Raw genomic sequence first — 27,176 nt, forward strand, 5'->3', positions numbered from 1 at the left:
TGCGTGTGCGTGTGCGTGTGCGTGTGCGTGTGTGTGTGCGTGTGCGTGTGTGTGTGTGTGTGTGTGTGTGTTGTAAAGTGCATTGTGTTTATTGGTTTGCAGGCCGTCGGTCTGAGTTTGAACCCGTAAAACGATTGACGGATGGCCACCTTGAGGTTAGCAAAACTCAAAAAATAAACAGTTTCTTAGAGAGATGATTGACGTGAACATCGTTTACTTATGTAATATTTTCAATAACTGTCAAGAAGACAAAGGACTCATTTCGTAACATCTCTGATAAAGTAACACATGTTGTATACATTTTCTGTATGGTACAAGTATCATATTTTGTTGAAAGTGTATAATTAGGCTGTATGTTTGTTTTCCTATATAATACTTTACAAACTCAAACACAAGCTTAATTGCTATGTGTTTTATAACGATATTCAAACTAGGGTTTATAACGGTCCTGAAAAATTGAATGTGAAAACATTACAGCAACTGCTTCGTTCCCTAATTTTAACCTTTTCAATTTTGCAAGTTTGCAATTTGTTATGTATGTCATGATTTATATTCTAAGATATCTTCGTACGGGTACAGAAAAAGACACTAAAACAATAGAGGTATTTGTACGAAATAGCACCAAACTTTTTGGATAAGAAGTCTTTCTTGTTCTTAATGATAATTGAATTGTATACATGGTATTTATATATGTGCCATTGGAGTGAAACTAAAGTTTACCAATCACATATAGCGCCTTACATGTACCACAATATTATGATAAACTATGGATTTGTTTGAACATGGAAGATGTAAATTGAAGTGTTACATACTATGCTTATATTATAAAAAGATATTCGAAAAGGGAAGTGTTAATATACAAACAATTCATGTGTAGTAACAAATAAGTATTTAGACTAATAAAATAAACATTTGTTTAAACAATAAGTAAATAAATTTTTTAGAATAATGGATAGATGGATGGAGGAATTGGGTTAATAATTGATTTGGATGTAATTTGGGTTGGTCGATAAAAATGGATTGATGAAAATATTTATAGCACAATTGATGGTAAGAAATTAAGGCATGGAGAAAAGAAGAAATATGGTTTGTTACCTGACTCTATAGATAGACGGACGGCTGAATTGGTGGCATTTGTAATTTTTATGATGATAGTAATAAATAACAATGGTGATAAGTATAATAATGATAAAATCTCATAACGATTATAATAATTTAAAGAAACCGGTAAAAAGTTATCACTTTTATAATAAAAAAACCTGCATTGATAAATAAAGGTGCTGGCTCCTTGCTCTGTTGCTTAGCAATGTAACTTTCTTGATTTCGTTTCTAAGGATGTTTTTAAAGGTATGCAAAATTTATTGTCGGCAACTTTATTATTTTTTTAAATAATTTTATTATTATTTATAAACAAAATGAGCGTATATATTGCGAATCATTGTGTCCAATGGTATGTATCAAGTAAAAGAAGTATGCAAAATTCATATAGTAAGGTAAACAAATACAGAAATACCCAATTCATATTGATGTTCACTGTTGTCGTTTTTGAGGATTTGAGTGATTTCATATAGTTTTCACGTCACAACTATGTTAAAATGTGTATAGACAGAAATTACCACAAACATATAACGTTGACGCTTTAAAATACTGACGTTCAGGATACAAGTATTGTTATTTGAATTTCAGTCTATAAGCGCTTTTTATCAGCTCGAATTAACTTGATGGCATAAAACATACAGTGTATCACAAAATATAAACTAACAGAACGAAAACTGTATAAGATTTTCAGCTATTACCAACATTATAACCAGATGGTTCAAGACACTAACAGAGGAGTTCAGTCGAGAACTAAAACACGAATAAAAGTGAATCGGCTTTTCTTTGTGATTGGACTATTAGTATTAGTATGTATTTTTGATGTTGTTCATCAACGTAAAACGTTTATGGTAAGTTTAGATGCACTTCGTGTGTACAGTTTTCCATACATAAAATCACGTTACTTTTTTCGTTTGAATAATTCAAAATTTGTGTTGTTACTCTTTACAGGGTTTTTATTCAGAAGTAAACGGAGAAAAAGATGTAAATGTTGGAAATGACAAAACATTATACGAATTTCAATAAATTATAAAATAACAATAAATCTTTCGAGACAGAAACAAAGACTCTTGCTGAAAATATTAAGAAAATGCGATACATTTACCAATTAGCGCTTTTCCAAAAAGTTAAAATTCAAAAATTAAGAACTATCGTTAGTAAACATGTAAGGACAGGCGGCGAAAACATATACTATAATTATTATCTTATCAGTTGATAAGTATTATCAATGTCGTATTCAGATGCAGATGAAAAGTAACAAAAGTAGATGTGAAAAGGTGATCGACGAAATGAATTTATTTCAAATACCTGATGAGGACATCATAGACAAAATGGACAACAATGCTTTGTATTTATTGTTTGACACGTGAGTATTGTTCAGTTTTATTGATAAGCTTTAAATGAACAATATTACAAGAATTAAACCAGTCGATACCCGTTCAGTCCTGCTTTCTAATATATTAATATATTATATAATGTTTCTTCGAACGAATTATTAACACTATACGAGTATGCACGTATGTATGCATGTTTTTATTCTAGTCATTGGCATTGTCGAAATGTCGAAAATTTACTTCCTCTTATTATCATCGTTATACTGTTTTACACAATGCAGTTGATAAAGTATTGATTTATAACAATACAACTTTTTTTGTTTAAAAAATGATATTGTGCATTTAAACCTTTTGACAGTAACTCATTTCAAATTTGGATTTATGAATAATAAAGTGGCATTATGTCCATACAAGTATTTACAGTAATTTAATAAGTAAAAGTTAAATAACTTGATATTTTGCCATAATTGTACTATGAGATAAAATCAATAATCAATAATCCGTGTGACCAAGGCATTTTCTTATATTTCGTTAATATAGTTAGCAAGATATATTAATAATTGTTACAGCATTTAAAATTCCTTTTTAAAAACTACATTGCTTAACTTTTAAAGTTTTTGTAGCTTTGAATTTATAAGCAATAGTATTTGAATCATTTGAAAAGATTGCAAAGGATATCCGTTTTAGGATTTAAGTTGTGTTAAACTTCTATTTTTAAAAGCTGTGATTCAGTTGTATGTAGTAAAACACAAAAACTTACTTGTATTATATCCGTTGAAATCAATACAATATGTATGTGTGTCACAAGGTATGTTAATCTACAACAATACCACTGCTGCAATTTAACCAGACAAGGTCCGAAACAGTCATCAGGAAAAAATATATGTGAAGATTATTTTTTCAAACCAGGATCAAAATGCATAGTTTACTCTTTTGGGTAGGTTGTTTCTAATTTGATGAGTGTTTTATCTAGATTACTTGTTTAAGCCTTTGTAAATTATATCAAAATTTAAAAAAATGTATTAATTCTGTTTTAAAGCTTTCAATAATGCATGCAATATTTTTGTTTTCATTCAGCATCATTAGATAGAAACATATTTTCTAATGAATCAGAAATCAAGATTAAACAGTTTCTGACAAATAAAAGTATTAGATTGATCTGAAAGAACCATTATTTTGTTTTCTCGGAAACTAGAACATTGCAAGTAAATAAATCTAAATTAATAAATATTTTAATTCCTGTTCTCGATAAATTAAAGGTCCCAGTTAAATTTCGACTTCGAAGAAAGTATCTGGAGATCTTTCAAGTGTGAAATCCACACGTTTGATCCAAGGTTTGTTACGTTATTTGAATCTTTAATAATTTACTTTTTTCACACTGAATAAAAAACACTTTTCTTATACGAGTACGTATTGGAAGCTCGACAACATCTATTTGAGGTAATATAAATATAAAAATATAAATATCTGGGTTGTGTTTCACTGAGAGTCCTAAGTCTAGAAACGGTCTTAAGACAAAAACCGATTCAGTTTTGTTTTTCAAAGAAAGATTTCCTCCTTACGTATGACTCTTATGAAACTACTTGTTCAATTTCTTGATAGCCCTGTAGATAAGCATGACGAGATTGTGGGTTAAAGTTTATGTCATTTTACCTCTTATCATTTCTCAGGGGAATGGAATTGGTTAATGTTCAAGTCTTTGACTAAAGATCAAATATTTGTTAAAAGGTCTCGAGTTATTTCTAATTTACCAATTAGTCCTCGGACTTATGATACAATTAGGTCTTTGTCTTTATATGAAACGCAGCCCTGATCACTAAGTGTATTAAGTATTATTGATAGATTCCTATGTTTAAGATATATCTTAACATCTGTTAAACATGAAGATTTTATTAAACAGTTTAATATAATTAAACAGGGCAGAGTGTCTAAGTGTCGTTTTAAGTCATGCTTTTGTCATGTTTCAGAGTAAGGTAGCAATTTATAAACGCATCAATTTTAGACATAATATCTTAGATATGACAAACTAATATAGAAAATATAGAAAGTTATTTAATCTTATTCATTCAGCATGCCAGTTGAGGGGAAGACATTACCAACGTTTATAGATTATCATCTAATTGGTCTGTCCGGGAAAAATTTTATTCAAACGGAACCAGAAAAATGGAGACACCACGATAATCCTTTGCTGAAAACATGGAAAATGCAAACCCTTTCATCAATCATGGACACGCTTAACCATTCAGTAGTACGTAATGCATACTTGATACTGTGGGGTGTTTCTATAGTTTTAAAGATAATCACATGACTCATTAACTGAACGTGACATTTTGTAAAATATTCGATTTTGTAGCTTCCTTTATAACTTATAAATCTGTAAAGGAGAAGTTTAAGAGATCATATAATATTCTCCTTGATTTAGAAAAATATATGTACGTAGTCTGTCAAGTTTAATGTGCCAAAATCATAGTTGTCTTGTACATTTTTTGTTGTTTTAAATTCTAATGTCATGTATTTTACTATATTGCAGACGACAATTGACATTTTGAAAATAGACATTGAAGGATGGGAATGGAACGCACTCCCTGATATGATAAAGACAGACATTCTACGTCATGTGAAACAACTCTGTATTGAACTTCACTTTGGATATAGCTTCAAGTATCAAACAACAAATGGACGTATTAAACCAGTTTTTACTAAAAATACGTGGGGAAATGTTCCAATAAAGAATCAAATAAAGCTTTTGAAGCAGTTATTCAATAACAGCTTTCGAATAGTAAGAAATGAACCATTGAATTGGGGGACAATAAAAATTGAAAACAAGGTTATAAGAATTCTAAATGAATAAACACTTATAAATCTAAGATTTTTGCCCTGAAATGGTCTAAATTTGGTATACAAAGTCAAAAATTGTTTGTTAGAGAAGATATCGGAAGTTTTAAGTTCTTGAATAATTTAATTTGGGTTCCATTTAAATCATGTAAATGGTATATTTTCATAAAGTCAAAATAGCTATGAACCATATAATATTATCATTGTTCATTTTGATTTATACTGCAATTTATTTACCTAAATATGATAAAGATACATACAACTTACGAAATATTGTGATTGTTATTGACCTTTTGACTACGTTCCTTGAATCAAGCGAATTGCGATTGCGATAATGTCAAACTTGAGGTGTGCTGCTGTAGTGAAAAACGGCCAACACTTTTCATTCCAACATCGAAAATGGATTCCGAGAGGTCTATTATTTAGCGAATTTCACATTTAAGTTACTTTTATGGCCTTTAGTAAATATGTAGGGAATGAGAAGCAAAAGTTTCCTCAACGATCAATGAAAGTCGATTTGATTGATATTTACGATTCAAATACGAATCAAAATGAACAATGATAATATTAATATATTGTTTCGACAATGGATACAGTAAATTTGAAACTGTTAGAAAAATATATCCTGAAAGAAAACTAAATGAAATATATTATTTTCATTACTTTTGCATTTTTCAAAATCATTATGTCATTAGGTTTTATGCGTCAATAGCCATGGCGTCAGTAAATACATTTTTAACACAGTGACTTATTTATATAACAAAGATTTTAGCAAAGATATTTTATTACAACAACAAATGATTGACGTAAAGAGAAAGACATGTAAGTATACTTATTTAAGATGCTTTATTATTCCGGTACGGTTAATATAACTAAAACTCATCTTTCGATCATAGTGGAGGCTGTAAAGTATAATTCTGAAATATATCATTGTTAATATCAAAATGGTCTTAATATTTCAGTGATCTATTGTATATTGGTTTAAATATTTAAGGTAAATACACAATATGTGTCCGAGTTTCAAGGCAGTAAAAACTCAAATAAGTTAATGCTGTTACGGATACAGATTAAAGAGGGATGTGATAAAATTATAGATCAAACAAGACGTTGAAAGAGATTATAAAAGTTTTCCTTCGAGCGTATTTGTGAAGGTTTAAGATCTAAATTGCAAGCAACACTAACACATTGTGGGAGTATACAGCAACTATATGATTGGACACGAAAGACTTATTGCAAAATTTAAACAATTCAATGTCTGGGCTAGTAAGCATTTTATTTCAAAATTTTAATGAGGCATTGCATTTCATCTAAAATATGTTTTACCCTTTCTGAAATTAGATTGTTGAATCTCTAATTTATGTATCAATATTTACACTGTTTAATATAGACAATATTACTGTAAGTAATTCATGGTCTTTGTAGTATATCACTACATTCACGTTCCCCACAGAATTCTGACAATACCACACCGCATTATATTTTGAAATACAAATGTATAAAGAAAAAATCGACACAATGTATAAGGCATTCTGAATTCACATTAGAAATGATTCACCGATGAAATAAACAAACTAAAGATGTGACGTAGTTTAACGATTGATTAATTACAATTCTTGGTGAAAATGTTAAACCAACGAAGTTTAAGCTTGATAAAAGTTATATGTTCATTTCGCTATTCGATCATAAATGAGGATTCAAAGTATAATTCTGAAAGATGTTATTTTTAATATGGCCTTTATGGACGGTCTTTATATCTAAGTGACATATTGTTCAAATACATAATATGTGTCCAGGTTTCAAGGCAGTACAAAATCAAGAAAGTTATTGCTGTAATGGATATAGATTTTAGAGGGACAAGATAAAAAAAAGCGATAACCCAAGGTATTTGGAAAAGATTAAAAATGTTTTTGAGAGCCTAAGTGTGAAGGTATAACATCCAGATTACAAGCAACACCAACACGTTGTGGTACATGTTGTTAATAGCAACTACTATATGATAAGACAAATGAAAGATTCAAACAGTTTATTTTTATGAGCTAGTTAGCTTTTAATATAATCATTTCAATATGACATTTTATGTTTAACCCTTTCCGATATTAGATTGTTGAATCTCTATTTAACTTCAATATTTATATTGTTTAATATAAACAATTAGTAAATATTGATCTTTGTAGTAAATCACCTCTATCACGTCCCCTTTATAATTATGACAATACAATACCGCATAATAGTGTGAAATGCTAAGAAAAAATACGTTCCGAATTCACATTACATTCACATTCACATTACCTGGTTAAACTAACATAAACAAAATACAGTAAAGTCTCTCTATTGAGACCACTTTGGCGTCCTGGTAAAAGTGGTCTTATTTTCGAGTCGGTCTTAATTTGGTGACCTAATGTTTACTATTATATGTATTCTGGTATAGGAGGTTATCTTAGCGATTGGGATCGTTGAAACATAAACCAATTAACGTGAGTTTTATATAACAAAAAATATGATTTATTTATTGAAATTATCACATTTATGCACCATTTTAAACAACTAAAAAAGACATCGAAAATGTTCTTCAGATTTCACAACAAAATTTCATTTTAATCATTGTTGTTCAGTTGTTCAACTTGTTGAGTTCTGGTGATCTCTTGCATACTCATTTTTGTTGAATGCATTATTCCCCCACCCATTTAAATGCTCATCATTTTGTTTCAGGACTATCCGGACCTAAAAGTAAAAAACAAATACGTTTTTTAGTTAAAGTAAAAATAAATCGTATCTGTAATTGTTTTTAAAATCTCTATTGCCATTTAAAACTTCATGAATCAATTTTATTTATTTTTTTGTTCTGAATTAATTATTTTTCGATTATGATTCTAAATTTTATTTCAAAAGACAATTGTTATTAAATTTGCAAAAGCGGTAAAAGTTCTGACTCCGAATTGTAAAATATATATTTTTATTTAACATAGACGAAATAACCTACCTATCTGAAAGTGTGTGTTGTTAACACATCGGTCGTCTTTCTTTGATTCGCATCGATCCAAAATAATAATTGAAAGGAACATTGACACGCTTAATCCCAATCCTTTTAATGACAAACTGCTAATCTTATTGATAATCTCACCTGTAGACACTTTAGTTTCAAACTGTTAATTGATATCTTAAACGTCTCTTCCGTGTACCGCAAAGCGGTCACAACTTCATGGCGGTTGTCGTTAAATGTTGTAAAATTACTAGTATTTGTTTATTGGAGATAATGGGTGGCATGTACAAGTTAGCGAGCAGGGTTAATTAGTGGTCGTTTTATTGGACCCATTTTGCATTGTTAAGTGAGAATTTGGCCCTTAAAAAGTGGTCGTAATACTTAGTAGCGGGTCAGTCGTAATATCGGGCCTTACGACCATTGAATTATAGGGCAAAAAATCGGGACCGGAAAAAGCGGTCGTAATATCGAATTGCCCGCAATTTAGGTTCGGTCGTAACGCGAGACTTTACTGTATTCAAAATTGCTATCATCAGTTTTAACTTGCTAAACAACATCGATAAATTGCGCAACACACCTTGTAAAATATATGAATTTGCGTGATTTTTTAAAATAAATTTGTCTTTTATAGTCAGTATGACTTTGTGATATGAAAATTAATTAATCAATATTCAAAAACATATCCTGTTAAACGGTCAAAGGTTCATTTCGGATGTATTTTTCTACCTTTTATTCTTATTGTTTTCGGCTGATTTTCATTTTAGATTATTGTTCAAATAATTAACTGATTATGAGCAATATAGCAAATATGAAAGTATCTCTAAATATCGCTTTAGTATCCTTTACGATGGTGTTACTTATCAGTGTTAAACACAGGTTTTGGAAGGATAAGCTTACATATTCGAATATTCAGGATTCACAAAACAGTTATGTAAGCCGCCGGTTAGATCCATTATACTGCAAACGAATGCAAGGAAATTTTTTACGTATACATGACAATAAAACATACAATTTACGCATTATCGTGATTGTTTTTGATAGATATGAATCGCTCTTAAGATTACTGCGTTCATTAAATCAGGCAATCTACGACGGCGACACTGTAAAACTTGAGGTATGGATAGACAGATCAGAACAGGGTGTTTTGGATGAAGCTGTAGTAAATACGACCAACACATTTTCATTCCAACATGGTGATTATGAGGTTATACCACATTTTGAGCATGTAGGTCTTCACGGACAATGGATTTCTACGTGGATGCCAAAAAGAAACAGTTCTGAAATAGCTGTCATTTGCGAAGATGATATCACCGTTTCAATTTATTTTTACAAATATCTAAAATATGTACATAAGAAATACGACAATTATTCAGAAATTAATGGCTATGCCTTACAAGGATATTCTATGAAACATCATGTGAAAAATACATCCCCTCTTGTAGGACCAAATGGTAGCATTGTGTTTCTGTACCCAGTCGTCGGATCATGGGGATTTTCTCCAAGCAGAGATAATTGGATACATTTTCAAGACTGGTACACTTCGGCTTGCAATGATGACACAAATGATTTATTTATACCAAACAATATAGCAAGCAAATGGTACATACAATTCAAAAAGAAAGGAAGCCATAAGAGCTTATGGACAATATGGCATATGTATCATGCTTTCATCAATTCGGAGTTCACGCTTTATACAAACTTACCAGGTTTGAAATCATGTTTCATAGCTTTTTTGACGATCATCACACATTTTAATGGAAAGATATATGGTATAAATTTTAATATTTTAGTCACTGTTTGTCAAAATGTTTAAATTACATATACTTTTTTCCCTTAAATTACGTATACATTTTCCCTTCAACATGTATAATTAATTCTCGCAAATTCATTTTAGGTCATATTGGACTTTCGACTAATTGGCGCGAACAAGGCTTGCATTTTAAAAATTTTGGAGGAAAAACAAACGAATTGTTACAAGTGTGGAGACAGGAATTTGAAGATCTGCCAACAAAACCAGTGCATGTTGACATTTCAGGGAAAGTCATTCAATAGTTACTGACGTAACCATAACATAAAAACATTTTTTAACATTCAATTTTAGCTATTTTCATTGCAGTCTCTTTCGTTATTTGATATTTCTAGCTGTTTAAATAGGACGACAATTCTATTATCTATTTCATATCCCTACCATTGCGTTATAATGTTTGATTTTCTAACAATAGATACAAAGGGGAATATTTTAAGAACTTGATACAATATTTGACTTCTAATTGTGTCATAAATTTCTTTTCAATAGCACATTTTCACAAAAATAATACCTAATTATATTAATGCTATGAAGTATTTGTGATGCTCGAATGAAAATATGGGCAACCACAATGGTTTCTTGCATACAATTAAGATCGTTTAAAATACAACCACATACTTTGATTTATACAGAGATACTATTGCTCTGTTATTTGTAACTTCAAAGGTATAACACAAATAATAACTGCAAATGTTCGACGTCTTCAAAATTATTTACAACACACATTTTGCTTTCTAAAAGTCCAAGTAAAACCTTTACACAAAAATTACAAATTTTACACACCACTTTACCGTAACACAAATCATTCGATTCACCCGCTTTTGTTTCGACCCAGGGCATTTAAAAAAAAACATTATCAACGTTGAAAACAATTCCTAGATCCAAGCATATCGAAAACTCTTTCACCAGGCTGTCATTCAGGATAAAACAGATTAAGTCCCTACAAAATATTCCATATGCAATACCTTTATATATCTTTTGTCAGAATGGTTCCTTTCTTTCTTTTGTAATAACACATTCGTCATTCTTAATGACAGTTTTATACTGAGTTTTGTAATTCTTATTTTATGGAATTTGGTTACGGTATATACAATTTGATCCATTCATATCAGTGAACATTTTCACGATTTATTATGAATTTGTTATGTCTTAATATTTTGAAATGCAAATGAATGCAAACTCCTAAAACTATAATAATAAGAAGTAAATGTTAAATCATGATGCAGATATAGAAATTTTGACTTGAGCCAGTCTTTCCGAAAAGCATCCATTTATTCCTATGGGCGAGTATAAAATATATTATTTTATGTTGCATTAATGTTTTGTATAAATAGAATATTTGTTCGGTTGGTTTGAAGAAGGGTAGACATAAGACTTTATAAAAGTATTTTACTTGTTCTTAAAACTGATTCAGTTGTGCAAACACGTGACAATTATAGAAAGAATGGTAAATTTGTAGGTTTCAAAAGTAGCATAAAAATGAGAGGGAGTTAAGAGGCCTTAAGAATAGATGAGACAACAATAATAATTATGTTAAATGATATTTTTGTTTACTTGATGTCGCCTGTAAGGTATTCTTACAAACTATGAAAAGAATATACAGTCTAAGTATTCACTTCTAACGTAAGCATAAACGTTCACCAAATAGAAGATGTATACAACATGTGTTACTTTATCAGAAGTGAAGCGAAATAAGTAATTTGTTTACTTGACAGTTATTGAAAATATTACATGAATGAACGATGTTCACGTCAGTCATCTCTATTAACAATTGATTTGTTTTAAAGTTTTTGCTAACCTTAAGGTGGTAATCCGTCAATCATCTTACGGGATTAAACTCAGACCTTCGGCCTGCAAACCAATAAACACAATGCACTTCATCGCTGAGCCATATAAGCCATTCCTTGACGCAGTTGTCAAAGGTTATTAGTATAATTATTGAGGTAGGCATTAGATGTAGCTTGAAAGCTAAGACAAATATTAAATAAATAAAGAATGATAATATACTAAATAACTTTTTATTATTCATCATTTTGATTAAATATTATTCAGTTAATAATTGGGATGGAAGAGAGTTTAAAATTGTACTTTTTATATACTTGATTTTTTTTTCAACTAAATTAACAAAAATAGCATCGTTATTATTATTTTCTTTTATTTTTTTAATGAATTATGTTTCAGTGTTTTTAACTTTATACGGTCCATTAATGCCCCAATTATCATCATCATAATAACAACATCCTTTCGTAACTTCATCCAATTACTGATTTTATTTTGACAATGGGCATATTATGTTTATTGGTTTGCAAAATGACTTCGTGAGTTCTATTCTTTATTACGTTTGCAACTGTTCATTATAATTAGTTAAACAAGTATGGCAAGGAAGATGAAGATGACGGAAGAACAGGTCAATATGTACGAATGAAAAAATAATTTTGAAGATTTACTCGAAACTAACAGATTTAAACTAAAGGCGATGAAAAAATGGACTTTTTAGGGTTTCTTTCTGACAATAATACAATATATAAGGCAAGCTAAAACATCAAAGTTAAATTTATGCATCTCGAACTCACTTTTTTAAAGATGAAAATCACCAGTTTTGACGAGTGTTTTTTGGCATATACAAAAGTTTTCAAACGAATTCAGTCCGTAACAATTCGTCAGATGTCCAATGCTTCGATATTTGGACTTTTTAATGTCTATATTGTATGATATTGGTACATTTTTTCGAGTTTCCTTCATTATATATTCCTATTGTCACTCTATCATAAAAATTCGTAAAACTAAAGAAAATATTTATAACTTATAGTTCACTGGCGTACTCATATACAAATTGCAAACTTGAAGTGAGGATTGCTTCACATTTATAATGATTCGAGAATTCAATTTAGCTGTTTTAACGAAGGTTTCTTCGTGAAACCGAAATAAGTAATACAATATTCAGCTTTGTTTTTATTATTGAACAAGAATTCTAAAAGGATCGTCTGCATTATCCCGGTTTTATGAAGCATTGTAACCAGGTTTTACTTGTTCCAATTCCGGAATTATCAAGTCATGGCTGGACGGAAAAGATAATGATATGGTAAACAAAAAAATCAATATGACTTAATCAGTTAAGATATAAATAAAACTTCTTTCCTTGCTGCATGTTTGTTATATGCATGTGAAAATTATGTTGCAACTTATAAAATGATAATTTCTATCATCTATATTTTTACATGACGATACCGCAAAAATTAATTTACTATTACTTCGATATCTAATGGAAAAAATACAAATTGACAACATGTTACATTAAAAGAAACAGAAACAATGAATAGATAGTACACCATTCAACAGACAAGACTAACACATAAAAACTTTTTTATGTATTCCGTATCGTTTCTAGAGCAAAATATCAATAGAATTTGAAAACAACAATTGTTTTAGGAAGTCTAGACAACTCAATGTTCTTAACAAAGATGATACATTTTAGCAATCACTTACTCTTTATGCAAGCCACTTTATTGATTGAACTACATTATAGCATTGATTGCAACAAAATGCAAATGTTTAAAAATATTCGAATTATGTAAGAATATTTAAAGTGACAATCAAACAAAAATATTGCGGAAGATTTTAATCGATCTCAAAATTAACTCTTTATCGACTACAATTATAATCATTCAAAAACAAAAGCCAACTTTATTCAAATGGGGTGACATGAAATGTTTATCAAGAATGGGAACAACTTTATGCCATTCTTTGGTACATGTAGTACCATTCAAGAACAATGAGCATAACTGTAGTTTTACATTACATAATGCACTTTTTATGAAGAAAAAGAAATAAAACAATATCTTTTATTTTAGTCTATAATTTGTTGCTGTTGGCAGTACAGTTAAAATTATTTACTTTAGCTAAAAGCATTAGTATTTACATATCAAACTTTGCTTTAAATCATCTACTAATGACATGATAACTACACATATAATTTAACAAAACAGTAAAGCTTACACAATCAACGCAAGAGTATTAGATCTAATGCGTCAATAATCAACATCATAGTACGAACGTATAGTGAAATCATACATAGGAAAATGCAAACATGAAAAAGTGATATTTTAAGAGTTCTCTTTAAGAATATAGTTTTTTAACTGTTTTAAATATACTGCTTTCATTGTCGAAACAATAACACTGTTAATTTTACTTCGCATACCTGAATCATAAATATCAAACAAATCTACTTCCATTGCCTGATTAGGAAACTGTCGTTTTTCCTTCTCTACATATTTACTAAAGGTACATAAAAGAGACTTAAATGTAATATTTACGCCTATAAAATTTGCTAAATGATACACCTCTCGGAACCGATCTTTTAAAATATTTTCGTAAAAAAGTATATGTACTGGTTTCTTATAGGAATTTATCCAAAAAATCGTCGTTTCTTTCCAACGTATTGTTCCGTGTTCAACAAATTGCTTCCATCCTGAAATATTGATATACAAAAAAATTGTGATTTGATTTCTTTTTATTTCGACAAGTCAACATAAATAAACTTATATTCTACTTATCCAAACATAAAATAAACAAATGAAGCACTAAATTCTTCAAATAGGAAACAGTATAATTTCTTGTATAAAGAGTTACGATACCTCATCTAAATAAACACTAGGTTCAGACAAAGATCAAAAATAAAGTAATATTCATCACATCCTTACAACTAACAATTTATGTCTTATGAAATGTATGCCCCTTAAAATGTACGACATCTTAGATAATTAAAACAATACAAAGGAACGTTTCACCATTTTAACACTTTCAAATTGGATATTTTAACATAATACAAAATAAAAATGTTTCCTTAATTTTACGTTTCGTGTATTTGTACCTTGTTCCAACGTTTAACTTTATTAAATAAGACCTTATTTTATGAAACTATGTCCAATATCTATAATATTGATTATATATTTTCCAAACAATCATGTTCAGTAGAATAAAACTTTTCTATATATTTATGAAATCCTACTGCCAATGTTTCAACATTGAAATGGTAAACGCATGTGTGCGTTATATTCTTGTCGCTTCGTCTTCTTTCTTTTAACAAATATAAACCTATATTTAAAGTACTTATACTTACTTTCTCCGAAGTAAGTGCCATTAGAAATCAGAGGTATTTGTGTCCCTTGCAACTTATTACTTCTGTTATATTCGGCTAACATAGCTTTATACGGATTTCGGATTATGTAAATCGCTTTAAAGTAGTTTAGACTTTTTACGTTCAAATTCTTACAATCATCGCCCCCAGCTTTAAAATTTGTTGCATGAGTTTTGATAACAAACGAAAAGCCGCTTGATGAGCATTGTGTTGAAATATGGTTTGTTGCAACTAATATGCCTACAAGAAAAACAAAGACATTCTTTTAAGTTAATGAATTCTTAATAAGCAATGCCAAATATATTGCTTCATTTTAGTATGTTAAATACATTTTTGCTATGACAATCGAATTGTCAGCATATGTGCACTGGTGTTTAGGAAAACTTTATTGTGATTGAATTATTCTGCAAAACAGGATGTGACTATGAAAACTATCAGCTGTTAATATTTTGCACACATACATAAACAGAATTGTAGTGTTAAGTTTCCACGGGTCCAAAATATCATATATGGGAATATAGTAGTAACTGTCTTGCGCTTTTATGTCCGCTATTCATGTGTGCATTTATTAAACACTATTTCGCAATGAGATTAAATTAGAAATATATAATACCTGTTAATGATTCAATAATCCTCCTTATCATAGTATTTCCTGAGCCAGGAAAACTAGCAAGGGCGACAAGTGGCTTTTTATTCTCCATTAAACCTGCTGAAAGTGGCATCCTAGAATAGCAGCAAACTCCTTATATATTGAAATGATCCGATCAAAATGATGTTTTTGGTCACATTCAGTCAATAGTTTATTTAAACGGTAGTCTGTAACCTGATATTTCAAGGTATTATGTATCGCAATTTCGCATTTATTTTGTTTTAAACTAAGTTCCTGTTGAAAGCCGACATGTTTGTTTCTTAAGGAAATGAAAAGTAAATTAGACAGAATTATTGAGCTTATAAGTAGCACAAATACATAAAGACGGTAATGCTGTGATTGCATATCCAATTCGAAGCGTTAAACATTTATAAAACTTCTTTTCCGATTAAATATTAATTCCTTTCTTATTCAAGTCAATCAAACATATTAATGTTTATTCTTTTGTATTTTCCAAACCAATAATATTAAATAAAGCGCTGAAAACGAAAGCAATTTTGACATAATATCTTGTTTCTCTTTGTCTCATTTGTTGATGTAATTGCAACTTGCAGTTTACTTGATTCTTGGTTTATTAAAAGTGTCTTCTATATTTACTATGTTGTTTCTGTGAATGACAGTGTTACTTACACAATATATTTCTAATAAGTTTTCTATCTTTCTTTTCATTTATGTTGGAAATTTTCATCTAAACCTTTTGTTTATTTCAACTTTCAATAAAAATTAATTTTTTAAAAATTAAAAGGTTAAAAGTCGACAAATGTGAATACTTGACGGATGACACTTTGTGGTAAGTAAAGAATTACCTGAAAATCTTTCATTCATGAAGTTTTTTTTCAACATTTTCAAAGTTAATTTTACAAATTTTATCATTCATTACATTTCTGATAATGAAGCATATTGAATGCAATCTTATAAATGTTATAAAGATTTATATTGGATACATATGCCTTCAGTGTTCTTGTTTGAATAACTTATATATTTGGTTAAGCAATATTTAGAAGACGACTTCACTTATTCGCACTTATCTTATAAATCAAGCAGCTTTAGTCGAAAATGGCACATCGAATGTGACAATATTACTTACTTCTGCATTAGAGAATTGTGACCTTTACGAGTAATCTCAAACGATCGACCCTGTGCCACCATGACTTTCACCTACTTAGATCCCTAAACATAAAAAAAGTGATTGGACAAAGGAACCAATAAAAATATAATTGTATAAAATGCCAAGCTTATTGACGCATCTCATTTATTTTAAATTTTAATGACCTTTTATTCATAAAGTTTAACTATGATCATTATTATTATAAATATTACTTTCTGAAAACATTCGATCTAGGCTAAAGGTAGACTAAATCTATTAATAAATATGTGTTGTTATTAATTGTTGAATGTTTTCTTTGTTTAATTGTTTTTTAAACAAAGCTGCAAAAATCATGTCCTAGATCAATAGGTAGAATTAGAATATTTGATAATGCGTTAGATCCTTCGTCACTATTGATCCGAGATCCCATATTTTATAAACATTATTTCATTTATTCTTTTTTTAGTTGGACATATGCTAGAAGATAAATTATATAATTTATCAATTGAAAATGTTTTAATTTGTATTTTGCTTTGAATCTAGAAACAACACAAATACCAAAGGAAGGAATTAATATATAAATCTGTTGTCGTGTCTTATTCTTTGTTTAATTCTTAAACATTAGGCCTTGTACAAAAACTTTTTACAAGACATGCTGAGTGATATAAACATTAATTTCTGAGTCTTTGATGAATGTCAAAACGTTCTGTTTTGCATGTTTTGTAAAAGGTACTACTGAACTTTTTGGTATTCTTCAAAGGCGAATTAATTAACGTTTATATCACTTAACGTGTAAAATGTTTTAAGAGACAAAGCTTCATGTTTTAGAATTAAAGACGAATGAATTATTCCACTCATCATGCCAAGCAAACGATTTAAACATTGATCAACATGAAGAAGTTAATGGCCTTGCCAGTCACAAGGATAACTAAAACGTCACATAATTTGATTTAGACCCACAATCGAGCTCTGTCTGCCAATATCAGTCAAGCCTGCTAAAATTGATATCAAAATACAGTAGTATAGATTTATAGAATCAAGCTCTCAGTGATCGCAAATACGAAAGTATTTCAGAAATCCTATGTATCAATATTAAAATCAATGAAAATCCCCTGTTTCTTCCTTTCCATGGCTTTATAATAATTCTTTAAACTATTGTTTATTTTATATTACGAAACCCCCTATGTGTAGTGTTATTTGTGATAAGCACATTGTCTCTACGTTGTTATGGTGGATATTTTTTGTAAAACTGTAAAAGAAAATATGTAATATGATCATATATATATATATCCAATTATACTGAATCTGTAAGGAGAACAACTTATTAAACGTAAGGACTTTAATGATCATGTAATACTTAAACACAAATCGGATCTTAACAACATAAAACAGTGTTCGATACAAGTTAAAGGCACACAACTCCCAACACTCTTAATAATTATAACAATTTCTTCAGTATTCTTGTTTGTTTTCATAAAAAGTCCCAAATATTTACGAAGCTTCTTGAACAGTTTAAAAATGAAATAATAACTGAAAAAAATAACGACAAATTAAGGACAAGGGCAGATGTCAAAGGACAAATGACGACCATTAAAACATATTAGAACAGTACTTGCCTTTTTTACAGGAAATTCCGAGAATTATGTGTATTAAACCATTTAGTCTAGAAATTCAAAGAACATAATTGTTAACAAAATTAAGATGTAATTAAAGCTGTGTTTAAAAGTTCGTCCAAAAATTTGGGAATTTAATATTTATCAATACGACTTTTTTTGATATAAACAAGCAAAAAACTTTTACATCTCCAGTTTAAAAAAATTTAGTTTTTGGGCCCTTTAAAAGGAAACAGTCTTTTAAATTTTATATAAAGCGGTTTTTTTGTTTTTTTGGGAAAGGGCCCCTTTCCCATTTCCTTTAAAAAGAAATGAGTCTTTGCTTTTATTTTTAACAAATCCTAATTTTTTTTCTCTATCCCCAAAATATATATTTTAATTGACTTTCCCGGACCAATTTTCGTTTGCCCTTTCCTTTATTTATCTGGGTTTATATTTTTTTGTTGTATTAAATAGGGTTTTTTTCAAGAAACCAGGTTTGGTTTTAACGAATTAAAGGAATTTTCCGGGACTCTTACCCAATTTATATTTTTATTTTGGTTTTTTGTTTTAAACCCAAATTTTTTAATTTTAAAGTCATTATCTTAAGACTAAATGGGAAAAATTCACTGTACCAATCCAACACAAAGATTGCTGCAAATGTTCGAAAGCTAAAAAAGGCATGGTTTGTATAATAATATATTATATTAAATTTTTTATCATTTTTCGTTGTCTTTTTTAACATTTTTTCAAACCGACATCGACACATATTCTTTTTTATAGAAACATTTGACATTAATACATGTATTACAAAACATGTATTACATTGAAATTCACATACCATTAAATGAATATGCCTTTAATATGAATATCAACTAACACGAGCCTCTAATTTTTATTCATATTCAGGTCTTTTGTCTATTGATGATACTTCACAGAAACCAGATAAAGATAAAAAAAAAACTTGATTTGATGCGATAAAAATACTATAAATTGTCATGAATACTGGACGTGTACCATTTTACTAAAAAAGTAAATCGTTGTTTTTATAGCAAGGATGCAAAAATCCCAAAAGACTACAGTAAAACATTATTTTTTGATTTTTTTTAAAAAATCTTATCTAATCCCTTTACGTGGGCTTTTTGATTTAATACAAAAGTACTTCCCTTCCCCTTTTTTTAAGATACAATTTACTTTTTTTGATAATTTTTCCTTTTTTTGACATAAAACTATGCAAAAGGGACATACAAACAACAGATGCAAACTATTTTTTTTTTTTAAAAATTTACCGTTTGATCTTTGGGAAAACTTAAACAAACCCCCTTTTAAAAACCAAAAACTCATTTTAAATTCCCCAATTTTTGGGGCTTTTTAAAATTTAAAAAAAGTGCTTAGTCCCGGCCCAAAATCTACCATTTAGAAACGTACTGTTTGTGGTTTAAAACTTTTTTCTTACCAAGAGCCAAGATTGCTGTCATTATTTCCTCCGTTGAATTTTCTGTAAAATGCAAGGATAGTAATGGTATTATCTTTTTGTATTTAATGCTGTTGTTGTTTTTGCTGCTGCTGTTGCTGCTTTTTTAATATCCAAATTTCAGTGAAAAATGAAAACAATTTATCTCTGATAAAATGGTTTTTAAGTTTATGCTTTAATTTTCTTCATACTTGCAATTAATATTCATGAACAATCGTTCTACGTAACCGATTCTACAAAACTCCTAAAGACATCTGCAACAACAGCTTGGCATATTCGTAGAAAAGTTTTCTGTTTTACGGAATATGCACTTGAATCTCGTGGGAAAGACACTAAAGTAAATCTTCTACGGTACACGGGTATATGAAACTTCAAGCCCTTACTCCCTTGACAAAAAATTTGCATGATGTAAGACAAATTGAACAATCGTATTATCTTTATTATACCCAACATTGTATATCCCCGGACAAAATTCCCAAAATCTAGAAACAATTTACGTAGAAAGCTTCATATTGTGTTGTATGAAGATGTGTGTGCAAGAACAATATAACATTATATTTCAAAACTATGATAAAGCATATAACTTAACCTCGGCTGACATAAAAATATGAGCAGTATTGGAGGCAATGCCTCTTTAAACAATACCAATCGTCTCTGTACTGGCGGCTTTGATCTTGCGGAAAATCACTAACTTTGCCCCATTCCCAAAATAAGTATTTCTGACTAAATCGTTTCTATGGATAAAATTCTGAAACAATGAAATATATTTTCCTACAACGTAAATGTTGTCTATTACTGTTAAAAAATGTCATCGCTTTAGTACAGGTTTTGTTATGTGGTTTGTTATTTATTTAAATATATTATAAAAATGTTACTTCATTTGTTCTCGCACAATCCTGCACTTGTAGATTATATAAATTTAAAAAAAGATGAACCTTTTCACTGATTCTTAACAAGAATATGATCTTTGAAGTTTGGGTTCAGTTTAAATATGACATCAGCAAGAGTAAACTGTGGGTTTGATCCCTTCTGACGGCAGTCAATTTATTAACATTTTTCTGTTGTCCCAATACGTGCCAGCTGAAAACCTTAAAAAGACAAAAAATTTCACGAAAAAAAAAAGTTTTTTCAAATTTTTTATCTTTCAGATTTAACTTAATTAAAAAAAATCATATAAAACTAAGCAAAAATTCTGCAATAACGTATTCATAATTCTCATATTTCATTTCAAAATGGGTTTTACAGTATAAAGAAGATTGTACAATAAAAATTTATTAAATGAAACACGTTGACTTTCAGAACACTTGTCCGTCAGCCTACTGTTTTATTTATTTCGGAGAGCTGCATTATGTTACAAAAGGGAAATATCTTACATACACAAACTGATGAAAATATATAGTGCAAACTTAGATGACACTAAAGACCTGATATAAACAGCGTTTCGAGAGACATTGTATAATAGATGCACAGTTTCCCCCCATTATTCTTCACCCAAGTTAAACACATGATATTTTCAAAAATCCAAATCCGAATTGTCTGTCTATATCTTTTAATTGGATGGCACTATCTTGAAATGAAATAAAAAGACCTGTTAACCTCAGTCAAAAATGAACAAACATTTAACGATAACTTTAATGCTAGTTACAATGTTACGTACCAAAAATTCCGTTGTAGCTTCCATCCGCCTGTTTTGATTTCAGAACATCTTCCTTTACTGAACTGTCGTAGAATTGAATATAACTTGATAGTTATCTATATTTACCTGTAAAACTCAATATTATGTATTCGGTAATGTACATAGCGTTAAAGACATTTTATATTAATTCAAAATTGAAATAAAGTGTGCATTATATGTAGCCAATCCGAATCCTATAATGTTATTTACAGTTCCGCAGTTAAAAAACAAAATGATATGTTTTTACTGTTTCCACCAGAGAGATGAATCGTTTTCTACATATTATTGTTAAGAATTGACTACATCTTCACCCTTGGTTCGAATTCCGTCAGCGACTTTTGATTATTTCATGTATGGAGTATATCTACAAAACGCAACGTCGGAAATTCATTCCTCTCTCAGGTGTCAGCTCGTGCCTGATAAAATTCCCGAAGGGCACATGAGTTTTAATCCACAAATAAAGATGCAAAGTCGTCATATAACCTCTTCATTATCGGTGCGGCCATGATAACACATTTGCGGGTGCTTCTTGTATTAACTGTCATCATTGTCATGTTTGGTCTTGGATTCTGCTTACGCTGGAGCATAGGGGCGTAGACGGTAGTTTTCAATACCTTCCATAACAGGCTCGTTCGTTTTAGGCATTCTTAGGGATTTTTTTATTATTCAAAAACAGACACATATATTTGACTTATTATGAAACAAAACAAAAGTCTTATTTGTTCCTCAGGTACTAGTATATTGTAGAAGAAATATCTAAATATCAAATTAAAACAAACTTGTATTTACTAGATGTCGTTACCGTTAATGTTAAACCGTCTCCTCGAAAACCAATGTGTTTCTTTTTTAGATTTATTAGAAATTGATGGGTGATAGGTGATTCTACTGAAAAAGTCTGTTGTCCCGCATTTTGGCATTCCTACCAGATAGAAATACGGTAAACATCTCACCCGCGTGGCCGAATCGAACGTATTCCTTTCGATCCAGCAAGGGCATTTGAAATCTTTAAGTAAAGGCGGAAGTTTCTGCAAACAAAATACAAATTTAATATATAACACACTTTAAGCTTTGTAATGAATTTTTTCTTCAAATGTTAATACTCTATTCAACAGAATAGATAAAATGGTTGACATAGGGTCATCATGATCATTCTTTAGCAAATGAATGAATAATACAACGAAAAAGGTAGATCAATACGTAAAGACTCTATTTAATTTCTTCTAAGTCATCTACCTTTGATGATGAAAAAAAACTTTAAAATTACCCAATTGTTGGTTGAATATTATATTTCTTATTCTTTCAATATATTGCCTAAAAAGCTCGTCTTCAAAAACGATATTAATAAAAATACCTCAATAAGATTTCAGAATCTATAGTTATGATTCCTTTCATTAATTTCTAAAACAAGTGGATTATAGAAGATAAGTGTTGACTTACACGAGGACAAAAGTATGTCTTTCCCAGAGATGTAAAGAATAATGTTATTATTTTATAAGATCACTTACTGTTTTTTCTGGTATATCGTCTACTCGATTGCTTTGACATACTGGAGTTTGGTTACGGTCTTCTCTCGGCTTTTCATCGGTAACATGTACTTTGAAGCTTTTTAAATGTATTCCTAAATGAAGCACATAATTATATTTTAAATCAATTAACATCTTCTCAAATTGTAATTTCTTATTACACAAAAGAGTATTCATTACGTATTTAAAGATTTAATCCATTATATTAAAAATGTGATTAGGAGAAGAAGTTAAATAAGAGAGTGAAATGAATATTTTAGGGAACCTAAAAAAGTTGCAGGCTATAATTGATTTTGTCAAATTTTCATGGAATGCAGAATTCAAGATTTGAGCACAATATGCAAAATCAGCTTCCGTGTATAATGTACAAGCGTCAACAACAAATAAATAGGATAATTGACAGTATAACAAGTTAGAGCATATACTTAAGGATAATTATAAAAGTTTAAAGCTTTACACCACAGGGAAAAAGTGAATACTTTAAAACCACAAGGAAAGAACTGAATACTATGGTACAAATGTTAAGGTTGTTCGGTCTACAATAAGCAAATATCCGTAAAATTTTTAATTACTGATAGTCTTAAAAGATGCAATTGTATCATTTTGGTATTTTGTTAAAATATTTCCTAAATAATTGGAAAATGTTGACAGAGTATATTGTGATTTAGTATGAGCATTTGTTTGATGAATAATACTAATAAATTAAATACTATTCTGCTACAGAACAATTAATCTTATTTAACTGATATGTAAAGATACGTCATGTGCGATCATGTATATTACACTTACAACATCCTTATATGTATTGTCATTTATGATACAGATAACAGACGTTACATAATGGACCAATTTATTTTAAGACAATTTACATTTTGTCTTTTCCTAGGATGTAAAATATACTTGATAATAATGTTTCATACATTGATATATATCTTGTTAGATATTTTGCACTTGAAGGATGTTACGGCGAATGTGAAATAATTCGTTACAGAAGTAACAAAAAATAAACAAAAATGGTATTTTGACTCCAAACAAAATCACCATAAATGTAATATAGTAAGACTATGGGGTTTACAACAAATGACCAACCAATGATACATCCAACTTTTGAAAAAAAATAACTGGACATTGAAATTTAAAAGAATGTCTTTGAGAATAAAGATTTTAAAGCATTTATGTAGCTTAATGGATCGATTAACATTAAAAGTATAACAGTTTAGTTATAACTCTCCACATGAAAGTGCTGTTTAACTTTGAATGCACTTTGCCCCAAGTGCCACTTTGTGAAAATATGGCTTCGGGTAATAAACTGTTTGAAAATGTATTATGATTGTACGTATCGATATAATTATATTTGTGATGCATTCTCAAATTCACTCCAGAAATTAAAATTGCAGAAGTATTTCACTTACCAAACTTTGCAATGAATGTGCATGAAAACACAAATGCTAGGATTATCAATTTAAATACCCAAGACGAACATCTTTCATGAAAATCCATAACTGATTAAATGATTCTAGGCCGTTGACCGTTCGCTTTGAATATATCAGATTTGTTTCTAAATTCCACAAAGCATCATTAGACATAAAAAGTCACTTAAACATATGCATTTAAACCTGAAACATTTATCATCGCCTTAAATAATTTGTCAAATGCATGAATGGCGCGGCAAAGACAAAGAAACACGACTTATTCCATTTAATTAGGTCCACATAGTTCCAATTCGGCAAATATTTACGAATTCAACAGTGTATCTACTTGTAAATATGTATTTAACACATTACCGTTTCCGCACTAAATATATTTTAATTGTAATAAAAAGATCTAGCAGAACTTGCTCGCACAAACCTATCGTATGAAATTTGAAAAGTTAAAAGCACCAAATAAAGCATTTTTATTGATTTATTATCCTTAAACTGATTTTTTTAAAAGGACTCTACTAACACTTTATTGCTTAAATAAAGAGGATTTGATCCAGTCGTTGGCATTTTTGTTATCGAGGCAGTCATAAAATACACGATTACACGACACATATATCCACTATCTTACTGTCATCTGAATTGTCCAAATAGTTTAATTTTTTCGAGACTTCTAGTAATTTTTCTCTCATATAAGGTAAAGAAACAAATATAGGATTTCAGGAATCCAACTGTAAAAATATCATCTGCGTAACTGTACTTTGAAAATGACGACAACTTTAAGTTACGTTATTAATTGTCTGTTTTTTATTGTTCTTTATATGTTCATGCGGCTTTTATCTATTTATGTATTATCCGTTCGTCAGTTCAAACACCTATATTAGGGTTTAGGTATAATACAGTATAACGATTAAAGAACAGTATATTCATTATGTGTCATGAATAACGAACAAAGGTCCAATATGTCACAAGGGAACAACAAAAGAAAAACACTTAAGACATTTGGCAACAATCGACACCATCAATCTATTTTTTCATCACTTTAATCATGGTAAATCCGTCATTGTTAGAGGTTACATATAATAAGAATATAAACCTTCTTTACGTAACAACCGAGTAAGGTGTCATTGCTCAATTTTCTGTTAAAGAAAGTAAAACATAAACTGGTCCAAAGTTTATTTATTTCATGTAGGAAACGTCAGATAAGAATAAAAGGGAAACGATTAGTAGGGGTGACTCTAAAAGTTGCGTCATCAAAATATGTGAACTAATTGTCATATTTGTAATGAAAGTTTTTTATACATAACATAGTCAGTAAAACATTCTACCAACATGTGAAAATGCACAGTAAAATCTAAGTAGCTGAAATTGCATTCAGCATGTTACATTTTCAGAGATGTAACGAATTGAGTCGTTTGTCAACTTGAAATATATCTAATAAGATTTCATAAATGAATGATTTTGTGCCATTCATCTGTAAACAACTCATTTATTTTGTAGTTTTTGCTGACCCCAAGGTGGCAATCTGTCAATTATACTAGATAAGAACTCACGACCGCCGTCTTGCAAGCCATTAAACATAATGCACTTTACCACTCAGCCAAAAAGTCCATTACTGGTTACAGTTGCCAAAGGTTATATTTATAATGATTAAGGTAGTACTCAACACTACGCAGTTAAAAAACTAAAACATATAATAAAAACAAAAAAGAATTTGACTTAAAACGAGGATAGCTTAAATTTCTAATTTTATTAAATTGTTAGTTTTTAAGTATATTATTAGTCCAAATAACACTCTTGTACCACTAAAAAATTAAATATATAAAAATAAATAAATATAATAATAAATAAATGAATAAATAGATAAATACATGGATAAATAAATATAATAATGTTTATGTTGTCTAGCTTTACTGGGTTTTATTTATTTATCTATATTGTCAACAGAAACGTTTACAATGTCTTTAAATATCATTTTACATTCGCCTGGTAACTGTACGGTTTATGCGGCAATGATTGTTCTATTTATCAACATATTTATTATTAATTCTTTCTTACTTAATACATATGTGCTTCAGTTTTCAATTTAGAGTCCAACCCTTCCTCAATTATTATTCTTATAATCCATTGCAACAGCGTCGCAGAATGACACTTTTGCTCAGTGGTATGATGCATTGTGTTAATTGGTTTGAAGGCCGACTATCTGAGTTCAAACCCTTAAGATGATTGACGGGTGGCCATCTTGAGGTTAGCAAATACTTCAATACAAAACAGATGTTTAGACAGATGATTGACGTGAACATTGTTCATTTATGTAATATTTTCAATATTTGTCAAGTAGACAAATTACTCATTTCGTTACACCTCTGATAAAGTAACACATGTTACTTTTGAAAAACGTTTTAGCTTTCGTTTAAAGAGAGTAATTAGAATGTATTTGTTCATAGTTTGATCGAATTCCTTTACAGACGATATCTAGAAAATAACAAATTCTTTTTACATACTAATAATTCATTTATTCTGTTTACACACTGCAACTCCTGAACACTCTCTCATTTTTATACTGTTTG

General features: G+C 29.5%; 4 protein-coding genes across 5 annotated transcripts; 2 read left to right on the forward strand and 2 right to left on the reverse strand.

Moving 5' to 3' along the window:
- Positions 1–388: 388 nt before the first annotated feature.
- On the forward strand, positions 389–7,489 carry LOC132754582 (uncharacterized). Of its 2 annotated transcripts, none has more exons than XM_060745238.1 (7): positions 389–1,347; positions 1,687–1,946; positions 2,337–2,461; positions 3,238–3,366; positions 3,689–3,763; positions 4,500–4,677; positions 4,960–7,489. In XM_060745238.1, the coding sequence occupies exons 2-7, from the start codon at positions 1,812–1,814 to the stop codon at positions 5,278–5,280; spliced, it is 963 nt and encodes a 320-aa protein (XP_060601221.1). In that variant the 5' UTR covers positions 389–1,347; positions 1,687–1,811; the 3' UTR covers positions 5,281–7,489. The 2 variants fall into 2 exon arrangements, with proteins under 2 accessions (XP_060601221.1, XP_060601220.1); XM_060745237.1 differs by having other exon boundaries at positions 389–1,050.
- Positions 7,490–8,845: 1,356 nt separating this feature from the next.
- Positions 8,846–11,508, forward strand: LOC132754585 (uncharacterized). Its single transcript, XM_060745240.1, has 2 exons — positions 8,846–9,950; positions 10,139–11,508. Exons 1-2 carry the CDS (start codon positions 9,035–9,037, stop codon positions 10,294–10,296), a joined length of 1,074 nt encoding a protein of 357 aa, XP_060601223.1. The 5' UTR covers positions 8,846–9,034; the 3' UTR covers positions 10,297–11,508.
- A 1,711-nt stretch (positions 11,509–13,219) lies between these two features.
- LOC132754586 (sialate:O-sulfotransferase 2-like) lies at positions 13,220–16,247 on the reverse strand. Its single transcript, XM_060745241.1, has 3 exons — positions 15,802–16,247; positions 15,171–15,428; positions 13,220–14,519 (listed from the first exon to the last, which is right to left on the reverse strand). Exons 1-3 carry the CDS (start codon positions 15,908–15,910, stop codon positions 14,155–14,157), a joined length of 732 nt encoding a protein of 243 aa, XP_060601224.1. The 5' UTR covers positions 15,911–16,247; the 3' UTR covers positions 13,220–14,154.
- A 5,189-nt stretch (positions 16,248–21,436) lies between these two features.
- LOC132754587 (uncharacterized) lies at positions 21,437–25,895 on the reverse strand. The gene is made up of 4 exons (XM_060745242.1): positions 24,601–25,895; positions 23,171–23,283; positions 22,468–22,690; positions 21,437–21,752 (listed from the first exon to the last, which is right to left on the reverse strand). The coding sequence occupies exons 1-4, from the start codon at positions 24,686–24,688 to the stop codon at positions 21,739–21,741; spliced, it is 438 nt and encodes a 145-aa protein (XP_060601225.1). The 5' UTR covers positions 24,689–25,895; the 3' UTR covers positions 21,437–21,738.
- Positions 25,896–27,176: the final 1,281 nt, after the last annotated feature.

This window comes from Ruditapes philippinarum, unplaced genomic scaffold, assembly GCF_026571515.1.
Source record: "Ruditapes philippinarum isolate M1 unplaced genomic scaffold, ASM2657151v2 ctg3185_1_1_1_1, whole genome shotgun sequence".
Classification (NCBI taxonomy): domain Eukaryota; kingdom Metazoa; phylum Mollusca; class Bivalvia; order Venerida; family Veneridae; genus Ruditapes; species Ruditapes philippinarum.

Excerpts from the sequence above, each read along its gene's own strand:
- LOC132754585 (XM_060745240.1), top strand. The coding sequence starts at position 9,035 with ATGAGCAATATAGCAAATATGAAAGTATCTCTAAATATCGCTTTAGTA. Across the intron at positions 9,951-10,138 it reads GCTTTATACAAACTTACCAG|GTCATATTGGACTTTCGACT; the intron begins GTTTGAAATCAT and ends AATTCATTTTAG.
- LOC132754582 (XM_060745238.1), top strand. The coding sequence starts at position 1,812 with ATGGTTCAAGACACTAACAGAGGAGTTCAGTCGAGAACTAAAACACGA. Across the intron at positions 1,947-2,336 it reads ATCAACGTAAAACGTTTATG|ATGCAGATGAAAAGTAACAA; the intron begins GTAAGTTTAGAT and ends TGTCGTATTCAG. Across the intron at positions 3,367-3,688 it reads TGCATAGTTTACTCTTTTGG|GTCCCAGTTAAATTTCGACT; the intron begins GTAGGTTGTTTC and ends GATAAATTAAAG.
- LOC132754586 (XM_060745241.1), bottom strand. The coding sequence starts at position 15,910 with ATGCCACTTTCAGCAGGTTTAATGGAGAATAAAAAGCCACTTGTCGCC. Across the intron at positions 15,429-15,801 it reads GATTATTGAATCATTAACAG|GCATATTAGTTGCAACAAAC; the intron begins GTATTATATATT and ends TTTTTCTTGTAG. Across the intron at positions 14,520-15,170 it reads TGGCACTTACTTCGGAGAAA|GATGGAAGCAATTTGTTGAA; the intron begins GTAAGTATAAGT and ends TCAATATTTCAG.
- LOC132754587 (XM_060745242.1), bottom strand. The coding sequence starts at position 24,688 with ATGGATTTTCATGAAAGATGTTCGTCTTGGGTATTTAAATTGATAATC. Across the intron at positions 23,284-24,600 it reads CACATTCATTGCAAAGTTTG|GAATACATTTAAAAAGCTTC; the intron begins GTAAGTGAAATA and ends TGCTTCATTTAG. Across the intron at positions 22,691-23,170 it reads ACGATATACCAGAAAAAACA|AAACTTCCGCCTTTACTTAA; the intron begins GTAAGTGATCTT and ends TTTTGTTTGCAG.